The sequence below is a fragment of the Phodopus roborovskii genome, unplaced genomic scaffold (assembly GCF_943737965.1).
Source record: "Phodopus roborovskii unplaced genomic scaffold, PHOROB, whole genome shotgun sequence".
NCBI classification, from domain to species: domain Eukaryota; kingdom Metazoa; phylum Chordata; class Mammalia; order Rodentia; family Cricetidae; genus Phodopus; species Phodopus roborovskii.
The window spans coordinates 1,473,479-1,486,776 of record NW_026125545.1 but is presented as its reverse complement, the minus strand read 5'-3'; the positions used below and the strand labels follow the sequence as shown (position 1 = coordinate 1,486,776).

Genomic DNA, 13,298 nt, shown 5'->3' with positions numbered 1-13,298 from the left:
TTGGAAACTTCACATGTAGTCATGTATTTGACATCCTCATTATCTTGAGACAGATCTTGATAGTGAATCTCTCGATGATAGATACGTAGCTAATTTATCCCGGAACTCATGAAGATAATTATATTGCTGAAAAAAAAAAAAAAAAAGAGTAAAGATAGGTTGAAATACACTGCAGAAAACTAGGACCAGATTAGACTTGCTAAGAATGGGGGAGGAGGTACTGGCCAAGCCAGGAAGAGGGAGGGTCAGAGGTGAGGTTGGGTAAAGAAGCTGCCCTTGCCAAAAGTCAGCATGGAATTCACAAGAGTTTTTTTTATAAGCCTCTAGAATGCTTCCTTTGCTGCTGGGACTTAAGATTTAAAGGGAATCTGCTGTCCAGTGTGGAAGGACCTATTTTTTGCTAGTGTTTTTTCCCCCTACTGTATGTGAAGGAGGGATTCTCTATAATAACAGTGATGAGGTCTAACAGGTCTACCTGTTTGTACAAGCCCAAGCCACTGGTGCTTTTGATGACAGTCTATTCGGAATAATTTTCAGAAATAATTTTTTTTTTAACCAAACATCACTATACAGATAAGCTAAGTAACTGCTTTAGGCAGTTTATTGAAGTTTAACTTTCTTTCCAAAAGACAGCTCTGACAGCCACCTTTCCTGATAGTGAAATCTTGCAGTGCTAGCTTTCCTTGGGACAGGTGGTGAGGGCCCATTAGCGACAGAATGTCCAGGTGTTGAGCTGACACACACATTAGTGTGGGCTTCATTCTAGGTGACGTAAGTATAGTGCATACATATTGGACCATGGCTTTTGTTTGAAAAAGGAGAGTTGAACTTCCTAAATTTGAAGTATTTGATGCTAACAGAATAAAGGGAGTTCTATTTTCAGAACTTGTGTAGAAAAGCAGAGCCAGTAAGGCTTATTTTATGAATGGCTATATTTAAACCTTGAGAAACAAGTTGCTTGATTTGATGAGTTTTAGTATGTATAATAAGCCACCGTACTTGATGCTGGTGTAGACCCCTAACTCTGGGAAGGCAGAGAGTATAGGCAGCCTAAGTACCCACGCTGATGGCAGCCTAAAGCTGAGGTAGTGCCTGGCACAGGAAAGCAAGGAACTTTAGAGGTGTGCACAACAGCACTATCTGATTTGTCACATCCAGTGTGATGCTGCTGCCTTGTTTTCGAAGTGTTCAGGAGAATGGGAGCATCTGGTATCCATGGCAGTGGACAATAAAATAAGCACTTGCTGTGCAGCCTTGATAGCACTCATCAATGATTCAGTAGGATCGTTAGATTGCTTGGGCTGCAAGTTTACCCAAGAAAATTAATGTTCCTGGCCAAATGTGAGCATCAGACCCAGAACTGACCGAGACAGAGCTCCCCAGATCCCTCAAAGAGTGAAGCACAAAGTTTAACATTTTCATCATTTTTCAAAATTCAGTGTTTTGTGCAAATGCCTGGGTTATATTTAAATGTAAAAGACAAACCTGTATATGTCCCTCATGGCATTGGCATTTCAGTTCACGGCCCTCTTGGACTCATTTTTACCACACTGTATTTGAAAGAGGGCACTGTTACAGACAGGAACAGTCCAACTCTTACCTTGATGGTCTGTATGGCCCCTGATCCCCTGAGATCTCGAAGGCTGTCTATGGCTTGCTGTGGTGATACCGAGTCAGACAAGTATAGGAGGAGACAAGCAGCTACTGAGAACATGACAGAAAAATAATGGATTGTTAAAAACTGGCTTGGTTTTGTTATAAAGAGACTAGATTAGATAGCCAACTGTTCAACTGCACGTGGACTAAAAGATAGACCTTTTAGCCTGCACCCTTAACAACCTGATCTTAAGAGTTTTAACATGGTTCGTACTAACTGCTTTGCTCCTGCAAACGGTGGCTTACACATTACTAGTGAATGTGGGTTCCCTTGTGTACGGAGCTGAGAGTAGAGTTTTGAGTCATGGTTTCCATGGCTGAGAAACAATTTTAAAGAGCAGTTGTAGCACCTTACATCCCCAATACCAGTGCCAAGTCCCTGATTCTCAGAGTGCTCACTGACTCTTTCCATTTTTAAACCCACACCATAGCTGGCTGACATTGCTGGGCATCTTTCACGTCCTTTTTGGCTGTGTATTTTGGGGTAACTTTACTCAGATCCTTTGCTCCCTGTTTATATGCTATGTTGGTCTATCTATACAGAGTATATATTCTAGATGTATTCTCTTACACAAACATGCCACACAAGTCTCCTCTCCCATTCCATGCACAGTCTTCTCATTTTGACAGTACCCTTTCATATACAAAGGCTGTTAATTTGGATCTTGTTTTTCCTGTTTTACAATAAAAATAACTTACTATATAGTAAGGGATTTCTCAATTTTTTTTTTTTTTTTTTTTTTTTTTTTTTTTTTTTGGCAGCACACTTTAATATATGGGCTGGAGAGATGGTTCAGCAGTTAGGAGCATTGGCTACTTGTAACACTATTAATAAGCACCCAGAGACAGATATTGGGGTTCAAGCTTATGATCAGAAAAGCAAAGCAGGTGGCTACGATCTCCTACCTCTACCTCAGGCTGAAAGGGCTGTCCTGTTCTCATGAATCCACAGAATACAATGCTGACTACACTGTACTCCACCAAGCTTCAGACTGCATGCAATCCTATTCCTCCCTGTCTGGAAACTAAATCTCACGTGAAACCCCTTGCTTCTTTTTATACCTCTCAAATCCTGGGATTAAAGTCTTGAGCTCTGATTTACTCTCCTAGGGTGGTCTTGGACTCACAGAGATTTGTCTGCCTCTTCCTCCCAAGTGCTGGAATTAAAGGTGTGTGATCCCAAATGTTGAGATCACCTTTATGTGAGCTGCTTCTCTTTTAGACAGAATCAATTTGGTGTAGCTCAGTGTGGCCTTGAATTAACAGAGATCCAGCTGTCTCTGTCTCTCAAGTCCTGGGATTAAATGTGTTTTATCACCACTGCCTGGCTCCATGGCTTGTGGCTAGCTTTTCATTGTGAACCCTCAAGCAAGCTTTATTAAATCATAAACAATGTTGTATTACCACAGCTGCTCTTCCAGAGGTCCTAAGTTCAATTCCCAGCAACCACATGGTGGTTCATAAGGGATCTGATGCCCTCTTCTGGCATAAAGTCATACATGCAGATAGAGCAGTCATATACATAAAATAAATGAATGAATAAAAAAAATACACAGTAAGTAACTATACTTTTTTTTTTTTTTTGCTGTTTCATATTGTTTGGGGTTTGTTTTTTGGTCCAGGGTCTCATTGTAGACCAGCTTGACCTTGAATTTACCATATGGCCAAGTATGACCTTGAATTCTTGATTCTCCTACCTCTTTGGAGTGCTGTGATTTTTATACTTAGGTCACTCAGATATTTCTTAGCATTTTCTGTCAGAATCATAACACTTCATGGAGAAAACATTAGAAAAAAACTAATAAGACACAGGTGCTAAGACTTTCAAGTGATCCACCTAAGCCAGCAGAGAACAGCTGTCAGCCCACCCAGGATTTCTAGGAAAAACCAAGTTTAAGGCTTTACTCAGTCCCTGAGTCTTGGTAAACTTATATTGTGGTTTCTTTCCTTTAAATATAAAGTGAGATAAGGTTCCCAAAAAGGAGTTTGCCTACTTGGAAGTTAAACAGTTAATGAAAATACATTTCTTACCAAGGCAAGATCTTCCAAGTCCTCCATAACAGCTGAAAGGGAAAGAGAGTTTTGAAGTGTGTCCATTTTGATTGTATCCCAAGTTACAGCTCAGGATTTACTCCACTGTGCCTACTGTGAACACTCCAACACCCAGCACAGCACCTTGCAAACAGCGTAGCATTGCTGAGTGAATCACCCCAAAGCAGTGTGTGCTCACTATTGCTGGGAGGTATTCTCAATTCCTGCAAGGGCCAAAGAAGGCTGCCTCCATGACTGCTGGACCCCAAGGCCTACATCTGAGAAATGGAGGTCAAGGCTATCTGCCTTTTAGGTACAATATGAGTGGTTCTGGACCAAGTGCCAAGCACACAATGACCCTTTATCTGTCTCAAGCTGATGTGTCTGACTGCTTCCTCTGTACTGAGCCCTGTGCTAGCACTTTACATGCATTAGCTCTCATCCTGACAAGAGGAGGGAGGTCATGGCTGACCAGCGCCAGGAGTCATCTTGACTGGCATATTGCTCGTGTGTTCAGGGAAAGAAGAACATACTGTATCAGGGTTTTTCGGTTGTTTTTGAGGCAGGTAGCCAACTCTTCCATGATTTCCCAGCAGCTGCCTATGTCAGGGGTCCCTCCATCTGGGATTGGGTGGTGATGGGTGACAATTCCAGACTGTTGGTAGAGGTCCAGAAGGTTTGGGACTCTATATTTTGACAGCTCCCCTCTGGTGCAGAAAACAAATACGTCTTGGATCCCGTAGCTCTTTAGTTCCTCTGCCAACAGATCAAGGCACACACAGACGCACACATAAAACACAATATGTTTAAAGAGACAGAATATGGAGTTATTATGTTCTTCACCCAAAGTAATAACGGGAGAATTTGTAAATCTGAAATATCTGATGAAAATACCTGAACCAAAAACTGATTAGAATTAAACCATATTGATTTATAAGTAAAATGCTTTTGAATGGATTTCAAGATAGGATGACGGTATCGGTACAGCAGAAAAACGGTTTTTTTTTTCCCCCTTACAGTAAATACTGCCTTTAATAATTAGTATTTAAACTCTTGAGAAGGAATGGTAGCACTATTTTTAAGTTTGTTTTTTCCATGAAATAGCCATGTGCACTCTCACTCTGCCCTTTGATTTCGGGCAAGCATACATTATCTCCACCTGAAGCTCCTGTGTCCTTCCTCTCCCTGCACCCAGTTGCACCAGCGTGGGTTTACTTTGATAGAGCAGGTCTTGAGAAAATAGGGCATTAACTGCATTAGCCTTACATGGTTTAGCTCTTTTCATTTTAATAGTGTGAACCAAGAAATATTTCTCTAGGATTTTATACTGGAACTTAAGTTTTTTTTTTTTCTTTTTAAACTATGTGTATGCCTATGTAGGGGTAGGTGCACATGTGTGAAGGTGCCTGTGGGGGCCGGAAGAGGGCAATAGATCTCCAGGAGCTGGGGTTACAAGTGGTAAAAAGCCACCCCATGTGGGTTCTGGGGAACTGAACTCTGGTTCCATGCAAGAGCAGCACTCAGTCTTAACCACTGAGCCATCTCTCTAGCTTCTGAACTTTTTATGGCAATATTCATTCTGATTTAGTTCAAAACAAATAACTCCGAGCCCCAACCTGTGGACATTTATCTATCCAAGTAGAAAGCCTTTGCAGTTGAAATGTAAAACATGCAACTATTTTAAAGAGAAAGAGGATGGAAGATAGAAATGACCTTACTAATAATTTGCTAGACTGGACATACGTACATACATACATATATATAATACATATACATATAATACACATATATGTATATATAATACATAACACACACATATATATGAAAATAGAACAGAGATTATGAGGGGAAGAAAATGATCTAAAGGGAGAAGGAAGAAGGGAATGTGGAGGGGAAAAAAGATGACATATTTTGTCTCATGTGTACAACTTATATTTTAAATCTACACATATTTAATCAGATATGAAATCAGAGGGGAGCTACCTGGAGGGAGGAAGGTAGGATGGTGAGGTGAACATGAGCAAATATAATAATGTAATAGATCCCATTAGTCTGTACTCTAAAAAATAAGATAAAAAAGATAATTTGCTTTCTACTTAGTGATGATATGATGATGCTTAGGATATATTAAATTATTAAAATTTAATTTGCATGTTTTAACTTTTTTGTTTTTAGAGACAGGATTTCTCTGTGTAACAGCTCTAGCTATCCTGGAACTCACTTTGTAGACCAAGCTAGCCTCAAATTCAGAGATCCTCTTGCCTCTGCCTCCGGAGTACTGGGAATAAAGGCATGCACCACCATTGCCCAGTGGTTATGTTTTAATTTTAGATGTGGCAGCCAGGAAGTATCATTACATACACAGCTTCTGCTTGTGGCTATGACTGCATTTCTCCTGGACAGCAGTAGTTGTTTTTGTTCTTTAAGCCAGGGTCTTTTGGTATAACCTAAGAGGCCTTGATATCCTCCTGCCTCACTTGCTAAGTGCTGGAATTATAGACGTACCATAATGTTCTGCTTAGATAGTCTGATCTTGGTAAAACTATTACATTTTTTACAAGTGTAAAATAATTTAAACATACTTAATAAAGCTTTCAGAAGAGGGGATAATTTTCTGTTTGTCTTCTGCAAACACTGCACCCATTTTAAAACATGGTGACTTTCAGATTTTCCCAGAGAGGACATGCCATGGGAAGGCCTGGGTCCTCCGCCAGTGTTTTCATCCGTTCTATATAATGAATTCTATGTGTGATCTTAGTGTTTAAAAAAAAAAGCTAATGAAAAAAACTAGAATCTTCCTATTATTATAAAAGCCACTAATAAATAGGAAACCCCAAAATGTTTAATATTAGTTTTGAACCAATGATTTAAATAGCATTTGCTTATGTCATCTAAATGGAACATATACATTATTTCCTACTGTTGTATATATACCTAAAGCAGCACTTTATCAATACCATAAAGGGTCAACTCAAGTGCCAGTCTCTTTTCATCCTTTTTGCTTTTGAGACGGGGTCTCACTGGCACCATGGCTGGCCTAGAGCTCACTATGTAGATCAGGGTGGCCTCAAACACACAGAGATCTACCTGCCTCTGTGCTGGGATTAAAGGAGTGTGTCATCACACCTGACTTTCTTCTCATCTTTTTGATAGTTAAGAAATAAAGTACATTAACCAACCACCAGAACATTAACCTACTACAACAAGTAGGACAAACTGTTATGACTAAAAATTCCATACCAGTCAGAATCAACAGAGTGTAGATACTTATGTTCTGTGTGATAAGGCTCTGGGTGTTTAAGTAGGTTACAGTATTCCAGCCCAACCAGCATAAAATATTGTGAACTTTCACATTTGTTATTATCATATAATATGCAGGTAGAATGTTGGGATTATGACTACAGAGTGGAGACTGCCATGGCATGAGCATCCTTGAGCAAAGAAAATGACTCAGTGCCTGGCCCACCTGCATGCTGGTTGTATTCTGACCAAGGGTGGACAACTTTACTGCTACTAGGGGGCTCCCAGCTCAGGCTTAATTTATTATTACCACAGTCAAGACTGCAAGACATGGGAACTACAGTATGCCAGTTTTCTGTTTACATACTTTTCTCCCTTGAAGGACACATTCTAACATCAGACACAGTTTATACGTGTAACCAGAATTGTGAAGAAAAATAAAAAAAAGTTATGTTCAAATAAATGATGAGCCCTTGGACCTATCACAAACACCTCTTCACATGCAAACAGTTCAGTTAGGAATGTCATAAACATGTATTTGGAAAAGAGAATAGTTTGACAGAGCGTTTCATGCTTAAAACAAACTAGTAGTAGGCTTTTCTCATAGTGGACCTACCTGTATCTTTTTGAATATTTCTTCTAACATCTTTAAATTTACAACCTACAGATAAGGCAAGTAAAAAAAAATCATTTTGGGGATTGAATAATAAGTCATTTTAACACATATAAGCCACTATAGAAGGTCATTTCACATGGCTATTCATGCTTCAATTCCATTTTAAATGTGCATATTAATTTCTTAGAATCTCAGAAACACAGCTGTAGAAATTAGTAAATCCCACTGACAGAAGTCCCAATGCTGGAGCTCCTGGCCATGGTCTTAACCTCATTTGTACCTGGGCTTTAAGTCTCACTGAACCAGGTCAGTCAGAAATGTGGCCCTGGGTGTGGAGGGTGATCCTGAAGGCTTCCAGCGCCGCTCTATGAGATGTATTGTAGAGCAACAAGTCAGCTCTTAAGAATCTGCCCTAATGCCATTAGGAAGCGAACTGAGTGTTCTTACCTACCTGGAAGAGCACATAAACCAAGAAACTGAGGACAGTTCACTCTTGTCAGCGGTAGCCTGTGAAGAAAAATTTACCAAGCTTAGCTTTTAAAAAGCAAAAAATGGAATTTTAGCCTACTCAACAAGAGTGTCTGCCACAGAGTGAGGCTGTTTTAACATTTTACAGAGGCTGCACAACACCAGATCATAGGTAATCAGGTGGGGAACAAGAAAGGCCTACAATGACTGAAAGTTTAGAAAAGGGAACTTACCTACTTTAATGCCATTTGTGAAAAGAGCAAGTTAATTTAAGTTTACCATCAAGGTAATAATTCCTGGATCTCCTACAGGTAGTGCCTGTGACCCTGTGGTATGTATCCCAAATGCTTGGCACTGGGTGTTTTTCAGAGCTCAGAGTTTAGTGATTATAGAATGACCAACTGAGCATCCCAATCTAAATATCTAAAATTCAAAATGCTCAGAATAAAAAATCTTTTCAAGTACCAGTGTGATTCTCAAAAAGTTGTGGATTGGGGCTATTTAAGATTTCAAATCACAGGTGCTTAGTCAGTAGGAACCTTAGTTGAATGAACTCGATTCCATTTTAATGTTAATTTTGCAATATTAAGCTTTTTTTTGATAAAACTGTCTTACAGATAGAATTTTACACATAGAAAATAGGATACCATTCTTTATCATTAATTTTTATTAAAATGGAAAATGTTTCTGGAACTTACAGTCCTCGTTTACAATACCCAGGGACAGAAGCCCCCTGTCTGTAAGGAGATGAGTTTGGAGAAAAGCTGGAGACATCATGGAAATAACAGCTGGAGTGGAAAATTAGATGAGGTGTTGAGTTTAAAAAGGAGCTGATAATGGAATAAAATTTTATTTTGATGACAAAATAAAAGTCCCTTCGAGACAATGCTTAGTTCTCAAGTGTTCCTTGAGGTCAGAACTTTTACTTTCAGTGCTGGGGCTTGAACGCAGGGTTAGTCCATGACAGCCAAATGCTCTATCCCTAAGCTGTGTCCCAGTGAGACTACTGGCTTTATGGGATGAGAGAAACCATTTGGTTGTAGAGACCTTGGCACACCATGAGTCTCATGCCTTGGGAGTTGACTAACAGACAAACTTTTTGATTGTGATGGTTGACACAGATCTGCCTGGCTGGATTAAGAGCTACCTAACAGATGGGTAGGGCACCTCTGGATACTTCCAGAGATGATGAGACCTGGAGGTCCTAAGAAAGGCTCAGTCCCTGGCTGGATTCAAAATCTAAATGTATTACTGGAAGGCAGATAGATGGAGGAGGGGGCTCGGCTGGCTGGAAAGCATGTCATTGGGGGCATGTCCCTCCCTGGCCCCTTCGTGTTACTGTTCTTCTACTCTGCTTCCTGGCAGCTGTGGCCTGAAGTTCTCTGTCTTGCCATGCACCCTTCCCCTGCCATAATGGGTGGAAACCTCTGAAATGATGGGCTAAAATGAACCTTTTCTCCCTTAAGTTGTGGATGTTGTGTGGTCTGTCACAGCAAGAAATGCAGTTATAGTGATACGGCTTTTATCTTCAATGGTCTGCTGAGAGATGTATCACCGTGACAAATAGTTCTGTGTATTAAATAGGACTTAATGAAAAATTAATAAATAGCCTATTTTTTGGTATTCTAATGGTTTCTCTAATTCTAAAAGAATACATACAGTTTGGAGGGAGATAATTTCAAAAATTTTCCTCTACTTCTTATTTGTTTCTACAAAGGTTTTTTTTTTTTTCCTATGTTTAAAGGAGGATTGTGTGGTTTTATTTCATATCAGATACTAAATAAATAATGGAGTGAGGAAACATCTTAATACTAAAATTCTAGAGTTGGCACAAAAGAATACTTGTTATTTCCTTTTCCTTCCTTCCTTCTTTTTTTTTTTTTTTGGTTTCTTGAGATAGGGTTTCTCTGTAGCTTTGGAGCCTGTTCTGGAACTCACTCTGTAGACCAGGCTGGCCTCGAACTCACAGAGATCCTCCTGTTTCATCTACCTCCTAAGTGCTGGGATTAAAGGCTTGTGCTACCACCACACAGTGAATACTTGTTATTTCTAATTACATGCAGTATCTTACATGATGTACCATCAAATACTATAACTTACCACTGAAATGCTAACATACCATGAAATTTGAATTGGTGTCTGTTCATCTTCAATAGGCTCTTCGTCTGAAGAATCAAACTCACTTGCTTGTATTGAAATGGGCTTCAAAAGAAATGTTAAATTACTGCAAGGAATATATGCATATGATTTCCACATAGCCAATCCATGACTAAACATCCAGTCATTAATCTGGACTATCAGAGAACCAGCAATATCAATAATAAATGATTACTGTTGACCACTTGATTAATCATGGTACTGTACAGCAGGCAGAATTAGACTTAGATCAAAAGAATTTCTGGCTCCTGGAATTGGTTCTTGAATAACCTCGAACAAGGCCTGTGAATTCATTCTGGATTAGTTCTTTCAACTCTGAAGGGCAATTTGCCCATTTCTTTGCAAACACTTCTTGGACCTTCTACTGGCATGCTCTGTAGACCAGAAGACCCCGTGACACACTGTCTACCTATAGCATAGCTAAAGAGACAGCAGTGTGCAAGATTATAGAATAGCAGAAACCATATGCAGTAGAGCTGAGGGAATGACTAGCCATTTAGGGAGCAGCAAAGAGTTTCACAGACACCATCAAGGTAAGCTTTGAAGAAGTTGCGGGTTTCTAGGTAGACAGTGAAGTGAAAGCAATCTGAAAATCTGAGAGCTGAGGCAGGTTATGATGGTACAAGCCTTTGATGTCAGCATTAGAGACACTGAGGCACAAGTTCTACATGGCCAGGCTGACTCAAAACACAAGACAGCATGTGGGTGGAGGGGTGGAGGATTGTGTCAGTAGAGATGACTCAGAAAAGACTAAAGCCATTGGAAAGTTTGCTCTCCTTCTTTTTACAAAATAATCCCATACAGCCTAGCAAATGGGTGGACATATGTGAACTAGCTTCCCCTCATCTTAATGAATCACTGGACTAGAAGAATCCAGAAGGACCTTATATGCTGGTGTAGTTAAATTCTGGATGCAGAACTTCTATATGGAAGAAAAACATACTCTTCCCCACTCTTTAGTTGGAACCATTGGAGATCAGACATTTGAACAGCAAGTGTATACAAAACGGCAGTTTATTGAGTGGCAGAAGGAGAATGCTGTGGCTGAGTGATTGCCACATCATTCCAGAATGTGACTGATGCACCACTTTCCCGGGCAGTCCTGGTGAGCCCAGGGCTCCTGTATGCTAGAGAGTGGATCCGAAAGCAGGCAGACCTCCAGAGAGGAGAAAGGAGGGATCACTACTTGTATTCAGTTTCTTTATACTTAGAGATCAGATAGCTGATTCCTCTTCTCTGAGGACAGTGGAGTCAGAAGGTAGGAGTGAAGGACAACAGGACTCACAACCTGACGGGCTGCTTGGCTTTCGGGCTCTTCTATAAAGGTTTTGTCAGAGGAGCGTATGACAAATGACTTAGGTTATGGATTGGGGTTTAATGAAGCCTTTAAGTAAGGTAGGAACTATGGGTCAGGTGGGGCTTCAACTCCTGGCTAGGACAATCCCCCTCCCCCAATAAAACAAGACTTTAAGATTGTGTTGCTCATTCACTCCACCCCTCCCAGCCAGGTGTGGATAAAATCCTAACAGGGTAGTCGTTCCTGTTTTCCCATGCCCAGGAATTCTGACCTGCAGGGAATAGGATGCAAAGCCAAGAGGACCCTGAGGGAGGGTGGCGATCGTGATGTCACCTACAGACGGGGTCGTGACAGCCTTTGCATCAGAGGTATCAAGCCACCCATAAACCGGATTTTGATAGCCTTTGCATCTGAGGTATCAAGCCTACGGGGTTGATCCTTTCTGGCAGGGATGTCGTGAGCCCCCGCAGGCGGTCAGCGAACCGCAGTGCCCTGTTCCGCTACTCTCCACCTCCCCGATGCGCAGAGCGGTTACTGTGCGAGTCGCACCGCTGCCCGCCCAGCCTCGCAGCAGAGGTCAGCAGCGCCTGTCCCTGCGGCGCAGCTCCATGAGGTCCCCGCCGGCCCCACTCACCGGCTTCATCGCGGGCCGCGGCAGGCCGTAACCAGTGCGGCCGCCCTCGCAGCATCCGCATCGGAGCCCGCGCCGATTCTGTACCCCGTCAGCCCATTGGTTCATCCACGTGGGAGGTGGCGCGGTGCCTTCTAACAGCCAATCATATCCTCTCTCTGTTTCTTACTCCGCGCCACGGCTCAGCCTTTAACTGCTCATTGGTTCGGAGCAAGTCTTTGAAAGACGCGCGGGAGGAGGGCCCGGGAGAGAGTTGATTGGTTGGAAGGCTCCGCCCCTCAGCCAGTTGGGGGCGTGGACACGTGGTGGGGTGGGGTGGGGGCGTGGTTCTGTAGAGGCTGGTGACTGTAGACACAAGATTATATAGTTCAAGTTCCAAGGAAGACTTTTGTGGCACCAGAAAGAGTCTGTGTTGTAAATGAACTGCGAAAATAAGCCAGAGAATCTTCCTTGTGCAGGCAGGGTAAGCCTGTCTTTTGTGGTAGTCAAGTTTTCAAATAAGTACTAGTGAAGACAATCTGATTTGCTCAAAGTCTACCAGCTTAAATGTAATTTACATCCCCAAACATCCACAATAGTGTTTATCCAAATATCTGATTAATTAACATAGAGACCTGCTGGGATTTTCTATATTGATTGCATATCCAAAATCAAAGGTTAAGTTTGAACAACGAAGTAATAAATGCTACTTTACAGCTACTCTCTTTTACTGTAAGTCTACTTCTTTAGATGGTGTTGCAGTAGACATAGGGAATTAGTTACCACTCACTACAAATTTACTATTGGTCATAGTACAATATCCAAGAGCCTCCATGAGGGTATATAGTTCAAAGAACCAGCCAGTAGTTAAGCGCCTATCTTCTGATATGAGACTAGAATAGGAGGCTCTTTAAGTACAGTAGTTTTGCAAAAAATTTAAACAGATTGTCATACATTTCACAGTATACCAGAATGGTCTGTGTGAAATTATGAAATAGGTAAAGTGTGACTGTTAGTGCCTGTTTCCTTGTAGCTTGCCTCTGGTCCCAACCTCTCAGAGGTTACCCAGGACACTGAGAGATGAGGAGGTCCAGAACGTGGGTGGGGTATGGAGCATATAGGACGGTGAGACACACACCAGGTGTGTTGAGAAACACTACCCTGTGTGTGGTGTAGCATGATGGAGGAGTTTAGGGATGGAAGCACTGGAAAGGGGGCAAGGA

The 13,298-nt window shown here is 41.4% G+C and overlaps 1 protein-coding gene across 2 annotated transcripts; it reads right to left on the bottom strand.

Annotated features, from left to right (window-relative positions):
• Cdkn3 (cyclin dependent kinase inhibitor 3) lies at positions 1-12,227 on the bottom strand. Of its 2 annotated transcripts, none has more exons than XM_051177072.1 (8): positions 12,100-12,227; positions 10,131-10,213; positions 7,995-8,050; positions 7,544-7,588; positions 4,221-4,443; positions 3,688-3,719; positions 1,601-1,704; positions 1-126 (listed from the first exon to the last, which is right to left on the bottom strand). In XM_051177072.1, the coding sequence occupies exons 1-8, from the start codon at positions 12,202-12,204 to the stop codon at positions 40-42; spliced, it is 735 nt and encodes a 244-aa protein (XP_051033029.1). In that variant the 5' UTR covers positions 12,205-12,227; the 3' UTR covers positions 1-39. The 2 variants fall into 2 exon arrangements, with proteins under 2 accessions (XP_051033029.1, XP_051033030.1); XM_051177073.1 differs by having other exon boundaries at positions 1,601-1,701.
• Positions 12,228-13,298: the final 1,071 nt, after the last annotated feature.

Coding starts and splice junctions, on each gene's coding strand:
- Cdkn3 (XM_051177072.1), bottom strand. CDS start 12,204: ATGAACCAATGGGCTGACGGGGTACAGAATCGGCGCGGGCTCCGATGC. Junction 3,720..4,220: donor AACCGAAAAACCCTGATACA/GTATGTTCTTCT, acceptor TTTCCCTTTCAG/CTGTTATGGAGGACTTGGAA. Junction 1,705..3,687: donor ACTTGGAAGATCTTGCCTTG/GTAAGAAATGTA, acceptor TCATGTTCTCAG/TAGCTGCTTGTCTCCTCCTA.